This window comes from Chelon labrosus (assembly GCF_963514085.1).
Source record: "Chelon labrosus genome assembly, chromosome: 2".
NCBI lineage: Eukaryota > Metazoa > Chordata > Actinopteri > Mugiliformes > Mugilidae > Chelon > Chelon labrosus.
The window spans coordinates 33,050,248-33,072,687 of record NC_140338.1 but is presented as its reverse complement, the minus strand read 5'-3'; the positions used below and the strand labels follow the sequence as shown (position 1 = coordinate 33,072,687).

At 40.6% G+C, this 22,440-nt stretch overlaps 1 protein-coding gene across 1 annotated transcript in view; it reads left to right on the top strand.

Annotated features, from left to right (window-relative positions):
- Nucleotides 1-21,018, top strand: part of rhbdl3 (rhomboid, veinlet-like 3) — a 51,090-nt gene extending 30,072 nt beyond the window's left edge. Inside the window, exons 2-8 of the mRNA XM_084569621.1 lie at nt 776-934; nt 6,914-7,138; nt 8,330-8,478; nt 13,656-13,768; nt 19,243-19,343; nt 19,927-19,987; nt 20,391-21,018. Of these exons, the coding sequence (XP_084425747.1) occupies nt 6,914-7,138; nt 8,330-8,478; nt 13,656-13,768; nt 19,243-19,343; nt 19,927-19,987; nt 20,391-20,662 (921 nt within the window). The 5' untranslated portion in view covers nt 776-934 and the 3' untranslated portion in view covers nt 20,663-21,018. The remainder of the gene's footprint in view (nt 1-775; nt 935-6,913; nt 7,139-8,329; nt 8,479-13,655; nt 13,769-19,242; nt 19,344-19,926; nt 19,988-20,390) is intronic.
- Nucleotides 21,019-22,440: the final 1,422 nt, after the last annotated feature.

Sequence of the window (22,440 nt, the reverse complement as noted above, 5' to 3'; positions counted from 1 at the left end):
GTCTTTTGTCTGCACTCACAAGCAACCTGACATTCAAATGAAACATTCATTTGTGATATATTCCAGGGTTCTTGAATGAACAGACAGACATTGTCACAGATGTTGCCGTTTTCAGGGCCTCTAGAGCAGCTTGATTATTAGCAGTCTAGGCAGAAGAGTCTTTTCCACTTGAAGCAGTGTTCAGTACTCAGCAATCAGCAAGCCTCTTTTATATCCTTTCTCTGGGATATAGTTGACCTCAAACACAGAATGTAGCAATTTCACTCTACATTACAGATTTGAAGCCATGTGCTAATATAACACAAGTAAAGATGAGTGTGATCAGGGTATTTACAATTTCCAGTACTTAGTTTTTTTTTTCAGAATATCTGGCTTTTGTTGTTTCCCAGATGGAGAAAAAGTAAAATAACAGCCTGGTGGTTAATTGTGGTGCTCAGTGTCATTTCAAAGTTAAATTCAGAGCTGTTAAAAGTTACTGCTATGTGCCAGCAATGCTTTTTGGTGCATTTAAAGCTCCTTTACAAGATACTCAAACTATGGCTAAACTGCTGCTGATGGTTTTAGTGTGCTTTTGACTTGGCTTTATAGAAAGATCTGCAATGGGTAATACAAAGCTCTCACGAATGAATGCTTATTTGTATCATGTTCCTATTAGAAACTACACGTTTGCTTTGCCTGTATAAAGAGATATATCTGCGTCTGTTCTGTTATATTTCATTTTGTTGTTTCATATACATACTGTTTATGCATTGTCTCTGTGTGTGTTAATTTGCAGTATGACCCAGATAATTCAGGCTTTATCAGTACGGAGCGGTTCAGGGACCTGCTGGCGACACACGGCTCTGAGCTTGACCCCCACAAACTGGAAGTACTATTGGCCCTCGCCAATGGCAACGCTGACGGAAAGATCTGCTACCAAGATTTTGTCAACCTGGTGAGATGTTTGAACCTTTGCATACTTGTTGACGTCTGTTTTCGGCACAAATCAATAGTCTACTGGGAAGCCTGTTTAGATTTAGATTGTGATTTCTATACGTGCGTATTTGTGGCTTGCAAAACTGTGTCCCTCCTGTTAGACACCTCATCATCTTAGCTTCTTTTTGTTGCACACCAAACATTTTTTTCCCTTTTTACATTCAGCCCCAAAAGCCATATTCCAAGATCACCTCTGCAACGAGGTGAAGATTCTCCCTAATAGGCAATGACTCTCAGTCTGGTGATAAATTCTCCTCTTAGCGCTCACCTTGTCCCACTTCCACTTTCACCTCCAAGCTGCAGGCTGCTTCTGATTGTCCAAGGCCTCACTCAAGCATCTCTGTCTGTGTTCGCTGCCTCAAAACTTTCTCATTTTCTGTTTTCCACTGTCTCGCTGCTGTTCCTCCTGGGAGGCTGAACCGCTGACCCGGGACAGTGTAGAGTGGTCTTGGAGTAGGAGTAGTTCTGTGCTAAATAATAACTACAGGGCGGCTGAGGGATGGGGTGGGGGCGTGCATGTCTGTAGAGACTGTAGGGAATTCATTGTTGTCTGTGAGTCTAAGTACGTCCATCTCTCCCCATCTCTCTTGTTCTTTTGGGCTGTTTATTGTATGATACAGTGGGTGAAGAATGAGGCCTGTAGGAGGCTTGGAAAAATGTCAAAAGGACTTTTTGCGGTTGGTGCATTGATGTCACGTGAAATGCTGTGGGTCAGAGGCTGCTACTGGAAGTGGGACAGAGAGGAATGGGGTGCATCTGTATGTACATTCACTTTTTTTCTTGGTCCCTATTATGTCTGCCCCCCCAGGGGATTTTTCATTTGCAAACACAGCAACAACAGAGAAAAAAAAGAACTGACTATTAATGAGTGTGGTAATTTGATCTGGTATAAACGAGTAGCTGCTTAAACAATTAGTTCTGATAAAATTAAGTGATTAGTAAATGATTTACTGAGCAAAAGAATATTTACTTGTTTTCTCAGTTTTAACTCTCAGAATTATTCTGACTTTAAATATTGGCAAGACAAAACATTAAGCTTTCTTGTACACCATTAATTGTTGTGAAATATGTTGACCAGATTTCAGTAATATTAGGATGAATAAATGTGTGCTGAAAACACCAAGTGGGAAGCAGCTTCTATGATACTTAGCAACTGCAAGTTTGAAACCATGGTGTCTGCCAGAAAATAGTATATCATACTCTAAGTTGGGGGTGAGTTGCTGCCCCTAGCAAAGCAATTTAAGTATCTTCATGAGTCAAGGGTTCAGTATCGGTGGTTCAGGCATCTGGTTAGGGTTCATGGTGGGGGTTTACTGGGCATGGTCAACTGGTAGGAGAACCTGGGACAGACACAGAATTCACTGGGGGGATAACACATCTCGTCTAGCCTTGTAACACCTTGGCATCCCTCATGACAAACTAGATCATCTTGTTAGGGAAAGGGACATCTGAAATATCATGCTTAGGCTGTTGCCACCATGACCCAATTTTAGACAGGTGCACAAAAATAGCTAGAGGAGAGACTTGTTGATAAACCAATCAGTCAGTTGATTGATTGCTGCTCTTCTCAGTTTTTTTAAATATCTTACAAAGCTATTCACACACAGAGAGCAGCAATGAGCAGAGTGTACATCAGGTATTCATAGTCAAATGTTCAGTGTTATTCTGCCCACTCCTGGTAACTAATCTACAAGTCTCTAAAGGAATGTATGGTATGTAAACTTGACATAAAGGACTTACTATGGGAAGGCATCAGTGGTCGCTTCGATAAAGATCAAAGTCAAGCCAAAATGGAAACAAGAGGTTGAGAAGGTTGTAATTCCTTCAAGTTAACTGTGCAGCGCCTGGTTACTGTTGGTAAATTACTTATGTCTCTAGCAGGAAAGATGGCGAATAATCGAAGGTGAGGCAGAGGTCAGGACAGACAGAGACAAACTGTGAGGGATTTATTTGTCGCACCATCTCTCCTTTGCATCTCAGCTCTTCCATCAATATGATTGTCAGTAATTGCCGGCTCACTGCTTCGTCATAGTCAGCATTCAAATCACTTCTCACCCTTCTCTTTACTTCATCTTCTCCTCTGTCTTCTCTCACTTTTTACCTTTAGCTCTGTCTTTCTTATTGCACAACCTCTCAGCTTCACCCACAGTTTCTGCCTGTGCCTGTGCCATATTCTCTGTTCCTTCTGTTTGTCTCCTTCTGTTTTACTGTCTCATAAATCACTCCGAAGCATTGCTTTTCTTACATTTGTCTTGGGCAGAAACTGGCTCTGGTATAGTTTGAGAAATATCTACAGACACATTTTTCCACCGCAGTATGAATGACACACTGTGTAATGATAGCTGCTGCAGCATATTTAAAACCAAAGTTTCCCTCTTTGATGGTTGCAGTTTCTTTCTCAATTTGACAACTATTGTACAAGGAATAGTTTTCAGAGGCTCTTGTGCGCAGAGCTTTAACATCCGAGCCATTTAAGATCTTTGGCTCAGTTGTTTCATTTGCTGAAATATGGAATTATAAAGTAAACTACTGTCTCAGGAAAGTTTGACATATTTGACTGGGCACCACAGTGTCTTGCAGGATGGTGCTGCAGCAGGCGTTAAGCCTTTGTTGCCTGAAGAATCAGTTTTTTTGGAGACCATCACATGGATGCCAGCACAAAGGGTATTGCCAAAAACAATCCAACCCAGAAAACAGTAATCTGGCAAAACAAATAAACTTGGCTGATAGGGTAGCATTTAAGATATTAACTTCTATGGTATTTCTGTGATGAAACGGCACTCTTTTTCTACCTTTCCTTTCACTTCCTTTTTTCAGCCCTTCTCTACTTCTGTGTGTCCTTATGTGGCCCTCTTTTTCTGTTTCTCTCTCTGTCTGTTTGTGTCTCTCTAATTCTGTTCTATTGTCCAAACACTGAATTTGTCTCTTGCTGCCCAAACACCCATTTTTCCCCCTCATCTCTTCTCTTCTCCCTTCTTCTTTTCCCTTCTCCCTTCTCCTGGCAGCGGGTAAATAGACAGAATGTCATTCTTTCTTTTGTGTCTTACAAAATAGAGGAATCGCAGTCACTTCACAGAAAGAATTGACTGTCTTTATGGCTGCTTGGGGGAGGACTGTGCCCGCGCTCACTGTGGTGTGCGGTCTAGAAGTGTCCATGGTAACCTGTAATCATTTTCCCACAGTTCTGTTTGCCTCATATAAAGCCCGAAATAATTGGCCTTTTTTTCTAAAGTTTATGTCCAAACAGTGTTCCCCACAGAGACAATAAAAGTCCTGTTAAACAGTGTCAGAACTGTCAGCCAACAGTGTATGTGATTTTTTTTTTTTTATCTTCTGATTTTATGTATGTCTTTTTGCTGTTCTTTCTTCAACACATCTTTCCAAATCAATCAAACAGAAATTAATATTGATATATTTGAGATATTTACATGATGATCAGCCTGCTATCTTAAAACCAAATCTTCCTTATTACACATCCAACATTTTGAGGAACTTTACAATTGTAGCTTTTCATCTGTCTATTTATATCCATCCACCTTTTCGTTGCCAGTTGCTGCCCAGGCACATTACATTTATGTTGCTTTTTTTTGTTGCCAATTTCCGTTGTTGCTGAATACAGTATCATTCGTCCTTTTTGCCTTGAAATAACATCTGCTAAGTGTCACATCTGAGCTTCTTATTCCAGTTCAGGTACAAACACACTAATAGAATTGAGTTATGGAGTGTCACGTAAACAGCGCAGAGCTAGAAAGAGACTGGGGAGGACAGAAGAAAGAGGGAGACAGATAGAATGAGGGACTGTGGGAGAGGAGTGACACGGGAGTCATTGCATTGTCATGAAGGATCTTATAAAACACACAGTGAGTCTAATAAAGTGCAGAAAGGGCTTTTCAGTTGCCATAAACCAGAATCTTTTTTTCCTCGTTGAAAAGAAATGGCAATGACTGTATCAACTGCTCTTAAGACAAAATGATAAGAAGATACTGTAAGTTTTATTATTTTCCTCCTACGTCTTTCCTTCATTTTTATTTTGTGGAAGTTGGACACATTTATTTACTTTCAGTACACATATGTGTTTATTTATTCACAAAGTGTGTATAAAATGTACAGAACCACTTCACACGCTAGCAGCTGAAGCACCTACTTATTATTCTCACTCCACTCACCTCACTGGTACCGAGTTGTTGTGCCCTGAAGAGAAACTGTGGGGAAAAAATGAGATGCATGTGAATGTGATAAAGCTTGTGATGAGCCATTCTCAGCTTCAGGATCAGAAATAGACACATGCATTTCAGCGTCTAAATGTCAAGGTCGTGTTTCTGGCATTCAGTCAGATTCTCTATTAGGTATACACCGATCAGGCATAATATTATGACCACCTTCCTAATTGTCAAAGCAGTTGTGACTCATCGGAGAACAGAATGACAGAATGAATGAACAGAAGACCAACAGAATGTTGTTAGTGGGGGCCTTTGAGTCCTATGGGTTGAGGGGAGGGGCCTCTGTGGATCATCCCACAGATATTTGATCAGTTTGGGATCTAGTGAATTTGGAGGCCAGGTCAACACCTTGTGCTGTTCTTCATGTTTTTAGTTGTTCCTAAACTGCTTTTTTGTGTGTGTGTCTGTGTCAGGCTGCATCCTGCTGGGGATGGCTGCTGCCATCAAGGAGTGTCATTGCTATGGGGTGGGGGTGCCTGGTCTGGTCTAGGTGGGTGCTACATGTCTATGTAACATCCATATAAATGCCAGGTCCAAAGGTTTCCCAGCAGAACATTGTATTGTCAGTGTTATTTACTTCTCCTGTCAGTGGTTATAATGTTGTGGCTGATCAATATATAGTGAGTAGAACTGTTGCCTCACAGAAAGAATGGTCAGGGGAATATCCGGCTGAGGCCTTTCTGTGTGGAGTTTGCATGTTCTCCCTGTACCTGCACTGGTTTTCTCAGGGGACTCAAACTTCCTCCCACTCTCCAAACACATGCTCGTTAGGACTGGATTGGGTGATTCTAAATTTACCATAGGTGTGGATGTAAGTGTGAATGGTTGTTTGTCTTTCTGTGCTAGCCCTGTGATAGAATGACATCGTTTCCAGGGTGTACGTCTCTCACCCAATGACAGCCGGGATAGGCTGCAACCCGTCAATGACCCTGTAAGGATAAGGGGTTATGGATAATGAATAAATGTAAAAGCCCAGGGAACTGCTAAAATAATACAAGTACAAGTTGCAAATACAAGTAAAGATCTTTTGTTTTGTCTGCTCAACATCCTACAACTCAAATATTGTATTTCTTGAAACTCAATTAAATATTTCAATATGCCAGAAGGAGTTTCTCCCGTTTGAGTGGGTGGAACTATCAATGCTCCCCCAATCGATTAATGAACTAATCAGTCCAGCTGTTGGGTCGTGTCTGAGTGTGTAAAGTGTTGAAAAGTGCAACACATTTACCAGGAAAATTATCACATTAAATCATAATAACACCTTTGAAATAAAAAAGTCACTTTGTCAGATTTTTACCTTTCTTACTAACTTCTTACTCTAACTGATTGGTTCTGAATGTCCAAAGACGGACATGGAGTAAATACTGTATGCAGGAAGTGAGCTTGATTTCACAGACAAAGAGGAATGAAGAGAACGTGGTTGCTAGGTGATGATACTGGCACTCAGCGAGGTGGGAGTGGTGTGTGTGTGTGGATGTGTGTGTGTGGCCTCTATCCAGACAGTGTGTTGACTTCTTCATGAATATGCTCTACAAAATAAAGTCTCTTGAAGTAGCATGGGATAGTAAACAACTCATTTTCAGGTATGATGGTTATATTGTACTTTAAATGTTGTATCACAGTAAAAATCTCTGATTTGTCCTTTTCTCTTCCTTCTTGGTCTCCTTAACTGCTTCCTCCCTCCTCCACTTTTCTCTTTTCTTTCCTCCTTTCTCCAGATGAGCAACAAACGCTCCAACAGTTTCCGGAGAGCTATTCTGCAGGGGAGCAGGCAGCTGAAAGGCTGCAGTCTCAGAGATGAAGTAGGCTTAGGACTCCCCCAACGTTTGGTCCGCCACGTCGCCTACGAAACACTCCCCCGAGAGGTCGACCGCAAGTGGTACTTTGACAGCTACACCTACTGTCCCCCTCCCTGGTTCATCCTGGCTATAACCATTGCTGAGGTAAATCTAACTTTTTATTAAAAGTACATTTTAATAGAGATTTGACCATTAGTGGTGCTAAGGAGTTATATGTTTTCATGAGCAGGTCGATACACAAAGATGCACGTGTCTACATGCAGGTGACGTAATAATAATAACTGTCTGGTGTGATTTTTCCTGTGTGACACTGGCTACATTTAATTTTCCAATTTCTTCAACCCAAGTCATTCTGAATTCCAACTTCACTGTTTTGATTTGCAAAACATATGCATATATGTGCCCAAAAATATCAGTCAGAATGTGCCTCTCTTGACATACAGAAAGCATCGGGTCTACTGGAAATATAACAGAAGAGAAGTTGTTTTCTCCCCAACGTTTTTGACAGTACTAAATGTATTCAATAGAAGAAGATGACCAAGACAGACACATATTTTAAAGGTGCTGCCTGATGCATCAATGCTGACTTTGTTAATCTTCTCCCACCTGTTGTAACACGTTGTTTTGCTGTGACCACAAGGGGCAAACACATGCAGAATGTATTTATGTGTTAATAAGTTGCTAATATTTGGCTTTTGACTGCAAAATCCAATTGTGGTGGTCTTTATTCATCTTTATTCTGACTTGACTATTAATTATGATCATTGGTGACACTGAGATGCCAGTTCTTATAAAATCCTTCTGTTTCACTCTATTGCACTAATAGCTGGTACAGTAACCCATCAAGAAATGTTGCATTGTAAATTTAAATATGGATGGATGTAAAATACTGTGCATATTCGGAAAAAAAAATTTTTTTTCAAACATTCTGTGACAATGGAAATTATTTAAATACTTTTTTTTTTTTTTTTTACACAACAAACATATTTCCTTTTAACAACATTACTGCAGATAATTCACAGTACAAAACTGAAATGTCAGTTCTTGGCAGTCACCATGTCCAGTTACATTTTAGGTCTGGAAGAATAACTAAAATCAGTCTTTAAACAAATTACTTGAAACATTACCTGCTCTACAAAACTGTTGATAGCATGTCAATGCCAGCATTGCTGTTTCCCAGTTTGACAATAGTTGTCAAAGATAAATAAAGAAAATGCATCTAAGTTGAATCAAATTTAAAGATTGATTAACATTTTGTTCTAGTTATTGGTGTTGGTGTGTAGACTCAACCATCTCGCCTTAAAATGATCAGCTGATTTTTCTGTGCTCTGCCAGGTAGCTGTGTTCATGTACTATGGCTTCCAGCTGGAGCGACTGGTCCTGCAGGTATCCAGCCCGTCCTTCTTAAAGAGCCCACTCCCTTACCACCCCCAGCTACGAGCGCAGGCCTGGAGGTACCTCAGCTACATCTTCATGCACACTGGGTGAGTTCAACCTGCTCTTAAATTTCTAGTAAAGTGTTGTGCTATGCTGCAGTTCCTATGGACAAAACCTGAGTGCTTTTATTACCTTTCAACAAGCAGATTTTACATGACACAAAATTATCTGCTGCAATTTGTTTGCTCTAATCTTTTAATCAAGGGATTCTCTGTGTACCACCACTGGGGGGAAACTGCATATCAATGAACTCAAATTAAAGGTGCCTCGTATCTGTGATGCAGATTTAAAAATAACTGAAACTGAAGTGCTGTACAGCGTGCCCTCAGAAGTATCATACAGAAAGAAGAATTTGAAAATACTAATTTAAAAGCTCACAATAAAATAAACTCTCAAACATAATTAAATTCCAAAGAATTAAAATTAATGTTAAGACAGGATTGAAAAGCAGGCAATGTCTGTGCCTGTGTGGATGTAGGAAATTAAAAAAATATCTCAGGGCCAGTCCATGCTGAGTGAAACACAGAGGTTTTCAAATCAGCCTTAAAACATACTGGGAGACAGCGAAGTAAGGCAAATTTGGGGGAAATATGTTCTTGTTTGTGTGTTTCTGTTAAAAGACGAGCATGTTTAACAGTGGGTTTCACATACGGATGCAAGGAACTAAGGTGTATAAAGGTGTATACCTAAAGTTTCATTTTACAGACTAGTGATAATAAATGGGCTGTTGATGAAATATACATAAACTTGAATGGTGCTACACAGTCTCAGATGATTCAATAAAACCCTCTTCAGGCTAGTTCTCATCTGCTCTGCTCTCCTCTCCTCTTGTCTCCTCTTGTCTCCTCTCCTCTCCTCTCCTCTCTCATGAGAGACTCCGTTATTATCGGTTCATGACCGGTTTAATTACCCCTCTGAGAAAATGTAATCTCAGGTTATAAAGAGAACTAATAAAATGGTAATTTACTTAGGAGTACCTGGAGATTCTGGTAACATAACTGACGGTGAAAAGTATGGAGGGATAAAAGGAGCGAGGCAGGATGTTAACTGGTCACGCAGGAACAAACTGAAAAGATTTAAATCCTGAGGAGAAGTGGCTGGAAGTATATGCAAACACAGGCACACAAAATAACAAGTATTCCCTGTGAAATTCAGTAAAAAAAATGTTAAGATTGGAAGATTAACATTAAGTTAAGCTTCATTTAATCAAGAAAAGGAGCATATGTTTGGCTATTTGTAGCAATATCTATCATGTGTCTGTATAGCCCTGCGAATGCTCCTACATTGTGTTGTAGTATACCTCGTGATCTGGGACTGACTGCTTGCTTTTGTTGAAACAGTCTCAAATTTAATCTAATTCACTGTAGATCTGAGGTCATTGCTGCCAACTGGGCAGCTTGCCATTCAGCATTTGGTATGTGTGCCCAGCAGAGGTGGTTGAAATGCTTTTGATGACAGTGCGGCAAATTAAATTGTTCAAAATACAAACAATTAGGTATAGCACAACCCTGAAAGCATGCTTTTGGAGAGGATCTGGTGGTCTTTTTGTTCTGCACATCACAAACATTTATATCACTACAATTCCTTCAGATTCTAAACTCAGTCATGATTAGCTATTTGTCCACAGAGGATAGTTTTGATAGCTTGCTCACATTGAATCTGAAGAACATTATATTATCCAAAATTATTTTTACATATTGCATACAGTATATAAATTCAAATTTGAACCATCTTGGAGGTATATTCACTGCATTCATGTCACTGTGCATCCACCCAGTGGATCCATGTATCCACTAGTGCAGACAGTGCTTTGTTGTGTATTGCTCCATAATACTCACTGCTCACATTAAAAGTGACACTGACTAATACCACTGTAGCAGCTTTGGGGGTGTCGGGGTGGTTAGCACTGATGCCTCACAGCGAGAAAGTCCTGGGTTCAAATCCATGGGTCGACTGGACCTTTTTGTGTGGAGTTTGCATGTTCTCCTTGTGTCTGCGTGGGTTCTCTCCAGGTACTCCAGCTTCCTCCCACTGTCCAAAGACATGCTGGTTAGGTTCACTGGTGATTCTAAATTGGCCGTAGGTGTGAATGTGAGTGTGAATGGTTGTCTGTCTCTCTGTGTTAGCCCTGTGATAGACTGGCGAACTGTCCAGGGTGTACCCCGCCTCTCGCCCGATGACAGCTGGGATACGCTCCAGCACCCTTCACAGGAACAAGGGGTTACAGAAGACGAATGAATGAATGAATGTAGCAGCTTTGGAACTTCGGGAAGATTAGTGTGTTACAAGTATAAACCACTCAGTTTGTCCTTCATGTGTCCAGTTGGCATAATCAGGCTTTCTTCTGCAACAATAAGGAAGATTATTTCAATATAACCTGTGTGTGAAGGAGAGGGACCCAAGTGGAACGGTAAGGTTACAGGGAGCAGAGGTACAGAAGTTGCAGGACTTTAAGTACTTTGGGTCAACAGTACGGAGCAATGGGGAGTGTGGAAAAGAGGTGAACAGGTGTGGACAGGTAGGATGGAATGGGTGGAGAAAGGTGTGATAAAAGAGTAGCAGCAAGATTGAAAGGAAAGGTTTACAGGACAGTGGTGAGACCAGTGATGTTGTATGGTTTAGAGACAGTGGCTTTGAGGAATAGACCAGAGGAAGAGCTGGAGGTACCAGAGTTGAAGATGTTGAGGTTTTCTCTGGGTGTGATCAGGATGGATAGAAACAGTCACGAAACAAAAGTTACAAAACAACCCGAGCACCTGAAGAACTTTTGGTTATAATGTAATACTTGATATTTCTTGTTGAGAAAGATGGCTGAGTTCTTGAATTGTGCCAGTGAACCTCAACTAACAGTAAAGTTCGGCTGTTGTTTGGTGAGTCAGAAAAACATTCAACAGCGCTTTTGTTGAGTGCTCTCAAAGACCACGGTCATCTTGACACAATAGGACCTCTCATGGTCTGTCATAGATCTGCCTGACAGTGCAGTCCATTCCTCACAGCCTCATTAGCAGTATAGAAATAGATAGCCGCCGTTATCTGGAGTAGAGTTGCCCTTGTGCATTTGGACAAGCGTCCCCCGGCTAATCAATATGCCCCATTGTCTCTCTGATCACTCGAACGATCCTCTATGTCAGCGTTGTTGTTAAAGTGGCTGTTTTTTTCAAACTAAATAGATTATTGACCTTGTCATGTTATTTTCTGGTTTGTGTTGTGTTGTGCGTCTGGTCTGCTGGTTTGTGTAGGGGATGTTTATTTGATTCTGTGAAACGGTGGATACGAAAAAGGAGACCATCCCCCCAAAAGAGTGCTCACTTTGCCTCTCTCTTTGCCTCTGTCATTTCTTTCACATCCTGATTTTTAAACAGAGGTCACAAAATAATTAAGACGCAGGAAACAGAAAGAGACGGGGATTTAAGAGAGTGAAAGGCAGTGGTCATGACTGAGAGGGAAAGAGAGGGAGAGGGAAAGGCTTAGAGGATGGATTATACTATCTGTTATCCTTCTAGATTCTGCTGTGACACCTGAATGTATATGAGCTGCTGTCTGAGGTTTGGCTAGAAGGACTCTCTGGCCATTAAGGACAGGAAATGTGTGTTTGTGTGTGAAGCTAACCCTTTCTTACAGTCATCACACTCACAAGCAGTGAGCAGATTTGGGTACATTTGCAGCAGCTATAAAAAGTCTTTTATCTTTTTATTGTTCTTTTTGTTCATATTTTCCCATGCTGTGTTTCCATGTGACTTGAGTGCATTTCCATCTGTGCCTGCTGGATATGTGCATAGTGGGACTCATGCATATACCATGTGCCACTGTCTGTGTTAGTATGTAATGTTTGACTACCCTGGCATATGCTGATGATTATCTGTTGATGACCACCATTTTCCTTTATTTTGGAAGATATCTGTTCATGTATCGTCTGTCTTATCCCCTTTTCCTCATCCTCATCTTTCTCCAAAGAAGCTCCTGCTCAACAAGGTCTTCCATCCCAGTAAACATAAACCAACAGTTTGATTTTTTGTCACAGTTTCTGTTTTATTATTGTCTGCTGCCAGAATTGAGCGCCTTTCCTGTCAATCATCTGACACCCAAAGGGGGAGATGGAAACATGTGTCCTTTACAGAGTTTATTATCATCTCCATGTCTGTGTTTTGCTGGAAGGGAAACAGGTTATTTTCAAGTTGCAAGTTTGCATAAAAAAAAAACACAATATCTACATCATTGATTTAGAAAGGATCTGAGAAATGCAAATTAATTGTGGGCAGACGTTATGACGGATAATAGTGTGTTTAATTTATACAGAGTCAATAATGGTACAAGTTGTCTCAAAATCCTGTCTGAAACCTGGCTGGAAAACAACCGGAGCAAGCATGTAGGCGACAAATCCAGCTCATATGAAGGGACCCATCTGCCTAAGGCCAGCTGGGTAGAGACAGAAAAGAGAGAGAAGAGAACAGCAGGAGGAACAAGATAAACATCTGTCATAGATACATACATCTGACTAAAGCGTACATGTAGAATCTGATGGTGATACAAATACAACATATAGCAGTTAACATATTATACAATAGTCCCAGAATTTCATGAGTGCTAATAGAGAAGAAATTATATAAGAAATTAGAGGACAGGAGCTCGGTGCCAGAGGAAAAAAAAAAAATAGAGGATTGGAGCTCAGTGCGAGAGAAAACAAATCAGAGGATGGGAGCTCTGTGTCAGAGAAAAAAAAAAGAGGACAGGAGCTCATTGTGAGAGAAAAGACAGTAGGCCTATTGCAGCATGGATGCAACAGGTCTGTACAATAGCTGCATACTAAACAAACAGTAACAGCTTAGCAACACAGAGCCTTTCCAATTCTCATAATCAGAAACTGGGAAAAACCAACCTCAGTGGAGAACGTACATACTCGTTTCTTCATCTAAATGTTTTTAAACCTTACAGACATGTACATAGTTCCATTAGCTGATATATTTGAATGAATGAACCAGCAACAGTTTTGACAACCTTGAACAACCACAGTGCAGGAAGGAAGATTCATCTGGCGTGGATTAGCTTAATTAGCATTGAGTAACCATTGTGGACAAGACTTGAATATAAAAGCTGTTCATTTATACAGTATATAAAAGTTCCACACCACAGCTTTAAGCTCTTTCTTTACATATTGATATAGTTTCAACAGTCTGGCTTTCTCTAACAGTCTCTAACTGTATGTATGTGTGTGTATGTATTACAGGATTGAACACTTGAGCCTGAACATGGCCATGCAGCTGCTGGTGGGAGTCCCTCTAGAAATGGTCCATGGTGCCCTGAGGATCGGACTGGTCTATGTGTGTGGTGTGCTGGCAGGTAGGCATGTCCCCCCCCTCACCAACACACACACCACAGGGTTTTGCTGTACAACCGTTTTCCCGTCTGCTTGTTGTTTGTTTTTATGCATTTAACAACCAGATCAGATTCCATTGACTGTGTTGATGGATACTGGTCAATGAGCAAATTGTGTGTGTGTGTGTGTGTGTCGTCGTGTGTGGTGTGTTCAAGACAGATGGCCTTGTGTTTCTGTCTTCCTACCAGACGTGGTGGGGTGTAGGGGGTTGTCAGTGTCCCATCAAAGCCCCCGCATCCTCTCTGTATTTATTACAATAGGACAGTGCAAAGAGAGTTACCTCACATGGAGCTCAATCAGAAAAAAACACACACAGTAATAATGAAATGGGGGTGGGGGGATATGAAGAAAGAGAAGAGAGATGAATTCGTAAGTGTTAATAAGACTGAGAGGGTCTGAAGAGGGGAACTGGGATATGAGACGCACAGAGATAAATGAGTAGAGGAGGTGTGTGAGAATTAAAGGAAACCTAGCGAGAAACTACAAATGAAAAAGCCAGAGCAGACCCAGGTTTGAACAAAATGTCACCGCTCCCTTCCTGCCTACCTATCAACCTCAGGCACTGGAGCAATTTCAGTGCTCAACCCTGTCCAGCTGACACACTGTGCATTTGTGAGTGTGTGCGTGATCAGGTCCGCTGCTGTTGTGATAGACCTCAGTGTTAGTTTTATGGTGACCGGGATGATGTTTCTAAGAAAACTAAAATGAAGATATTGGACTACTTTTTAAGATGAGAGTTTTCTTAGATGTCATGATGCCTTGTGGCAGGAAGGGAGAAAAACCAGAGAATATCGTGTGTTACAGCTTGTAGTCAATATTTCTTTTTGTTTAATATTCATGAAATATGTCTCTCTCTACATCTCTGAGTCTCCATCTGTGTGTGTCTGTGCAAGGGTCACTGACAAACACCCTGGGGATACCAGCTGTGGTGGTCTGTAGCATGAAATGAGGAGGAAATGTACGCACGCACACGCACACGCACACGCACACACACACACACACACACACACACGTCTGCTGTTTTAATTAGATATCGACCACCAACGGAAGAGGGTAGGCACACTCTGGTTAGGTTGGCTGCAATATTTTCATTTGTTATGTCTGACGAGTCTTTGTTGTTATTTTTATTCCTCTCTTTTTTTCCAGGCAGTAGAAAGACTCAAGGCAAAGTCAGTTTTTTTGCACCATTTTGCAACAAGTCAGCCGTTGCACATGCGGTATATGTGCTGTTTTATACATGATTATTTTTTGTGGTGTTTAAGAAAGATTGTCTTTCCTGTGAAGTTTACTTCTTTGTGTCATATTATCTCTATTGTCTGTAGCAGCATTTAGTGTCCAGCTGTAAAATATTAATCTACAAAATTATCAAATTTGATATATAACTTCACTTGAATGTTTGCCCTCCACTGCAGAACAATGCTTGTGCAGACACTAAAGGTCTGTCTCATCTGCTATCATTAACACATGGATTTGATGACATACCAGTTAGTGCGAAGTAGAAATATATACATGTGAGAATGGACTTTTCTGTAGATAAATTTCTGAAATGACGATGATTTTCCTACAGTAGAAGTAATTTTGAGATTTGGTAAAAAAAATATATATATTTATATATATTTGTTTCCATCTTGAATATACAGTGTATTTCTTAATCAGGCTTTAGTGTGTCTTTTGAGTGGGTGGGCAGCATTGTTGTGAAGACACAGTTTTACCTTTGGCACAGACATATGATAAAAAGTGTGTTTTGAGCATTTAAAACTGAAATGTATACAAACGAAATGGTCTCTAGCGGATATATGTAACTTCAGATAACTATGCAATTCTTCCAAATTTAATTTAAGGACATTTAAACAATTTTCAGTAAGTGCCGGACGATTTAAACTGTCAGTCATGACACAAATTACGCTGATTGTGTGGAGAAACATAGCAAGCAACACAAAGGGGCTCAGCTGGCACATGCAGGGATCAAGGCATAGTTCAGAGGTCAAGTAATGACTCAGAGAAAGGTCTGTGACCCTCTAGGGCCAGCACACTCGGACTCTTTAACTGCCACATAAGGACAGCAGACTGTGCAAAGGTAAGACAAGTGTGGCCAAGAGTAAGTGTATACGAACACATGCTTAAGTAAGAAAAACAGACAGGTAGCAAAGTAAATAAACGAGAGACAGAATATCATGAGCACACAGGGTCACACACATATAAAATCACCACTGTAAGTACTTGATAGATTCAGCCGGCTTGAGCCAAACTCTTGCCTTTTCTCATTATTAGCTCTGATGTGTGTCCCTGGTTCCTTCCCTGCAGTTTGGAAGAAGGGCCAAGACAAATGAGGTGCCATTTTCAACTTGAAAATCTGCAGGCCTCCTGGGGCCTGCTGACGCACTATGAGAGACCGTGTCCTTGTCTGGTTGTGTTTTAGTGTGCATACACAGCCACGGCGCTATATGTGCGTAAAGATAGAGAGAAGGGAAAGACTGTAAATGTAAAGAGGTTCGGAATTTAAATTACCATTCAGTTTGTTATAAAATTCATGCTGAATCATTTTATTTTAATGCCACTTCATATCACTAATGTACGAGGTGTTATTTCTAATTTGAGGGTCAGTTGGCAATTGTAGAAGTCATTTTTGCATCTGTATGTGTGCCAGAAACCGAGGAGTGTGTTTGTGTGTGTGAATGTGTGCGTGTGTGTGTTTGAATTTTTGAATTACTGTGCAGTATTTAATGATCTGATGATTCCGAGACTGTCATTACATTCTACTGTCATTTTAGTTCACACACCTGAGAAGGGCAGACATTAGGAAAAGCAGAAAGTTCTGTCTGGTGCTAAATGTCAGCTGCAGCTTTTGAAAATTACTTTCATTTCACTTTCAGTCACATATTAGTCCCAGCCGTTCAGTCACAGGCCTTGACGCTAAAGGTTTTAAACTCACTTGGCGCTAACCCTGAATTTGGAATTAGTTTTAATGCAGTTTTGAAAGCTTGCAGACCCCAACTATAAAAACTATATTACACCTCTGTGCCTCTCTATTCCTCATCTAAAACAGTGGGATTCTCTTTAGCATTTGCTGTGTTGTCATGTTATGTAGGTAATTCAATGTTTTAGTCACCCTATTGTTTAATATTATGTAATTTTAACATGAGGGCAGCTTAGAAATAAACACTAAAAAAAAGATCAAAATTCCTTTTTTCCTGGAATCGAAAGTAATTCATACCACAACACATGCAGTATAAAACATATGCATACATCAAATATTCTTATGTGATCCAAAAGCCACTGAACTCTCTTGATGCCTGTGTCTTTGCACTGGCCTCACTATGTTTTGGAAATTCTGCTTTTCTAATACATTTTTGCAGTGATGGTCATATATGTGTGGCTACATATCTTCTCATGCTTTTTTTATGATATAATTACCTCATGCTGTGCCCCTCCCATATATAGCATCATAAGTGAGATGCCACAGCTTTTCCTATCACCCCTCCTTATGGTAATTTGAACTCCAGATCCATTTCTATCTTTTGCTGTTACATACTAAAGAATGACCCTGTAGTGTGTCAGGGAGACACAAAGGTGAACATAAGTAACATGTAAACCACACAACTGCACTAGTGTATACATTTACGAGGCTGGTCAAATGGAGCTTGAGAATTTAAATTTGAAGGGTTTGTAATGGTTCAGCTTAGTATAATATTTTGTATATGTATTAAAATTCTACATGTGCTGTATAAGTCCAGTATTTGTATTGTGAGAGAAAGACAGTCTTTGTGCTCTCTTTTGTGATGTCCTGTGAAATATAGATTGAAACATGAAGAGAGAGTTAGTGAGTGAAAGATAGGAAAATTTGCAAACGAGAGAAGGTGGGGATTTGTGTAATTTAATAGTCCAACTAGCCATGTCTCTGCATTTCGCTCTTTTTTTAATTCTGTCTCTTGCACAGAGACTGCAGTGAGGAAAGAAAAGTGTGTGAATATTTAAGCGTTTCAATGCCGTACTGAATCTTTTATGCAACACTGAATTAGTACTAAGGTGGTAAGAGCACAGTTCCCCATTTGTGGCAGCCCAGTTTGTGTGAATGCATTGTTGAGCACAAAATCACAGTGTGTGCTGGTACAATATGAGCAATCCTCCCTTCATGAAGGTCTATTTATAATGCATCCATATTAAATAACGAGTCACAAAGCTGCCTTTCTGCCATTCAAAATAAATGTATTCAGTGCACAGTCTGTACAAAAACAGCTCAAATGAGCCAGTTAGTCACAGTGTCTGGACTGTATGACCCTGTGAGGGAAAAATGTTCAAATTTCCTCTTGAGGAGTTGGAGCTATATAGCAGATCTTGAGCTTCTGATAATATCACTTGATCTTCATCCGTCAGCGACAATGTTCCAATTTAAACATACTCAAATTGAGTATTTTGAAATCATACAACTACTAATGTGCACAGCAAAGACAAAAATCACCTGACTTTCTTTCAGAGCATTTTAGTCTCTTTCAGGTTTTAGTTTCATCTGCAATCTTAAATATCCACTTAACAAGTGGATATACCATGACCTGGATGACTGGGAATCTTCACAGACATGTTACCACTCTTAAAGACAAGAGTTTTCAAAAGCAGGCAACAAAAAAACGTTGATAATTCCCAGGGTATGTAGTCTGTTCAGCACCAAATGGAAAAAAGGAATGGCGAATATACCATGCTACCCCAATCATCCACAACGTTAAAACCACTGACAGGAGAAGTAACCATTGACCATCTTGTGACAATGCAATGTTCTGCTGGGAAACATTTGGACCTGACATTCATGTGGATTTTACTTAGACATGTAGCACCCACCTAGAACAGACCAGACACCCCACCCCATAGCAATGACACCCCTTGATGGCAGCAGCCATCCCCAGCAGGATGCAGCCTGACACAGACACACAAAAACAGTTTAGGAACAACTAAAAAAACATAAAGAACAGCACAAGGTGTTGACCTGGCCTCTAAATCCACAGAGGCCCCTCCCCTCAACCCTAGGACCCAAAGGCCCCCACTAACAACATTCTGTTGCCACACACCACAGGACACCCTCAGAAGGCCCATGTCCATTCTCTAATGAGTCACAACTGTTTTGGAGGCACAAGGGAGACCTACACAATATTCGGAAAGTGGTTATAATGTTATGCCTGATCAGTGTATATATCAGCTTAGGAGATTCAAAGTCAAATGTTTTCTCCACTGAATGATAGCTAGATTAGATTATTAGATTGATATTTGATTAATCCTAAAAGAAATTAGGCGACTGCTGCTGCTGTCATTGCTAAAAGCAAAATGCTTTCGTCCCTCGGTTTCTTGTGGCTTTTATAGAAATTCCGACAATAAAAGGATGTCCTCATGCATTTATAAATTTACCTGAAAACTGTTCACTGACTCGTGGACTTTATCATCCCTACAGGTTCTCTGGCAGTGTCCGTCACTGATATGACAGCTCCAGTGGTCGGTTCCTCTGGTGGAGTGTATGCCCTGGTCTCAGCACATTTAGCTAATGTAGTGATGGTAAGTTTTTATGTTTGCATATGTGCATGTGTAGATATTTATCACATCAATCCAGAGCATTGCCACAACATCACAACAGCCTGCTCTGGGCCCCAGCAGATGCTTCTCCATCTACAGATGCCATACATTCCTCACCACCATGTGAAGATGTTTATATGACAGCATACATTACATCTGAATGCACGTCCTTTGATATCTATGCCTACTCTGTTTAGTCTAACTCCATTCCTTCCTCAGTGGGTCATCAAACACACATTGGAATAACGTCACTCAAGGTGAACTTTTGTTACGTGTAATGGGGGGCTCATCGTGTACCCTTCTAGATCCTCCACAACATTCTTGAGGTCGGGGTGGAGGAGTTGTCTTTCTCTGTGCTGAAATCTTATTATCTAAAACAGCAAGAGCAGATTGGGGATCAGAGTGTCTCTGGGGCTTTTTAAAATTGTCGTGGATGGAGACAAAGGGCAGAGTCTCTTGTCATTTCATGTCAGCAGATGTGTGTGTCTGAGGATGACTTGACATTCAAGCACAGTTTGTTACGTTTTTCCTCATCATTTCTCTTCTCTTTGTCTTTTTTTTGTAGAATTGGTCAGGAATGAAGTGTCAGTTCAAGTTATTCCGGATGGCTATGGCACTGGTTTGCAGTAAGTCTCAGTGAATGTTCTATACACTTACACTCGTCCTCGGTTTAATTTTAAACTGATGATTTGTAACAAAAGTGGGGAGAGATTGCAGTTGAATCTCAACTCGCCATGGATCTTGTATGCCCTTTACCTCTTAGATTACAGATACAAACAATGAGGAAGTACTGCTTGGCCCAGCCTCCAGTTTTGTGTAGTGGGTTGCTTAAATACACAGTGACAACGCATGCATTTTTGCACAGATCAAGCGCTGTGGACATGTTAGGAAGAAATCTTATTTTAATTATGTTTGTTCATTTCTTACTTATTATTTATTGCATTTATTCATGTGGTGAATAAATGATCTATGTACAGTACATGCTGGTGCTAACATCCCATATTTCTCTCTCTTTCTTACTGCTTACAGTGAGTGTAGAGTTTGGTCGTGCGGTGTGGCTAAGGTTCTACCCTCCAGCCTTTCCTCCATGCCCCAATCCCAGCTTTGTAGCACATCTGGGAGGTGTGGTAGTCGGCCTGACGCTGGGTGTGGTGGTCCTGCAGAACTATGAGCAGCGACTCCAGGAGCAGTCCCTGTTCTGGATCTTTTTCTGTGTCTACACTTTGTTTGTGCTCTGTGCTGTCTTCTGGAACATTTTTGCCTACAGTCTGCTTGATGTGCGACTTCCCCCGCCACCCTGAGTTGCCTATTAGAGGCAGACAAGACACTTTATCCCCTTTATTCCTCCACTGACAGATGCCTGGCCGCCTGGCTGGGTGAGTCACCTCAGCCCTCACATTCTGAGCCTCATCTTGGGTTGATCAAAATCCTCTGACAGACACACTTATTCCTATATCCAGCGCTATCAAGCATGGATATCTGGCATGCAGCAGCCCTCTCTGTCTCCATTTTCAACCTACCTGCTACATTTCTGTATTAAGCCTTACCATTGTCCCTGCTTACAAATACAAGCTAACGTCCTGCTGTTTTTTTGTCTCCATCTTTACTGGGCGTTTGTCTCGAGTGTCAGTCAGTGGGACTGTTATTGAAATCACTGCATCGACAAACGAGAAGTCTTGGATCCAACGCAACACGAACAAACAGCCTCAGCCTTGTCCACATGGCTTTACCTTCTCTGCCTCTTCCTCCTCAATCCAACGGTGCCTAGTCATGGAGACATCAGCCTGGTGAAAGTATTTCTGCACAGCTGCCTCTGTAGGGTGATAGCAGTAAAACCCTACAACGTAAACTGCTTAAGTTCACAATATCCTGGTATGTGTGAATGAAGAAGGAGGTCATATGGGAATTTAGGCTTAGTTGATGTTTTGTCATCATTGCAAGAAGATTGTGACCCTACAAAGTTTAGATAAACAACAGGATATCAAACATTCTCCACATTTCACTGTACAAAGAGAACTGGGAGTATAGAGGCTATGGACCACCTTCAGAAGTTATTATGAACTTACCTTTTTGAAGGAATGATGGGTTATTTTTCAGTGTTGCCTTCAGCATTTGTCACTTCCTCGGAGGAAGATTCATTTGTGTTCAGCACTATTTGAACTGTCTTTTGTATGTGTGCAAGGAGTGACACAAATTAATAAGTGCAGATGAAAAAGAAGCAGAAGTGCCATTCAGACTTTAAGCTTTTAAAAATGATGCCAAAACGTTGCTACAAGCACTTGGAAAAGAACACGGGCCCCAACAACTGTTGCTTTTGTGTTAGCAAAATGAGGAGTTGAATGTAACAGAAAATTTTCTTTGTCAAATTCTTGTCATTTTGCTCCTGCTGGGCCTCTGCAAAGGAAAAAAAAAAACTGCAGAGTAAAAAGTAGTTTATTTATTAAAGGTGTGTCAGATAAGCTAATGAAAACATTCGCCGACACTAACTCCTGGGCCATTCTGAATTTAGCCTCTTTCTCATTACCAAACATAGAAGAGCACACATGGCTGACCTCGACTGCATCCGGGCTGGGGTTGTTTCAGTTCACGAGGCAACTGGGCAAAGATGTAAATCAATGCTCTGTTAATAGTTCCTGTCACAACCGGAACAGAAAGCGACCCCAGCCCCAAGCTGTAAGTCTCAAACTGTACTGTATTTTAACCTCATGTTACATTGGTAACTGCTTCGCAAAGATATTATTATGATGTAATTAAATACAGATTAATATTTTAACATGCATTTGCTGTGATTATTTTTTAGATGGTGATATTGGTATGCTGTGTAAATTGTTTGGTCGGTCCGCATTGTGGTATGTTAGCTATATCCTGTGTGTATCCTATTTAAAAAAAAATGGTTAATGATGGCCTGGGATTGTATATAATAAGGGCTAAAACTGAGCGAGGGGTAAATCACTGATAATATTTTAACATTGTGCATATTTTGTAGATTTGATATGTACATACTGGGTTACATTAAACATTTTTATACAGAAAGAAAAAAGTGATTTCTTTGAATTCTTTGGACACGATGTGAATCGAC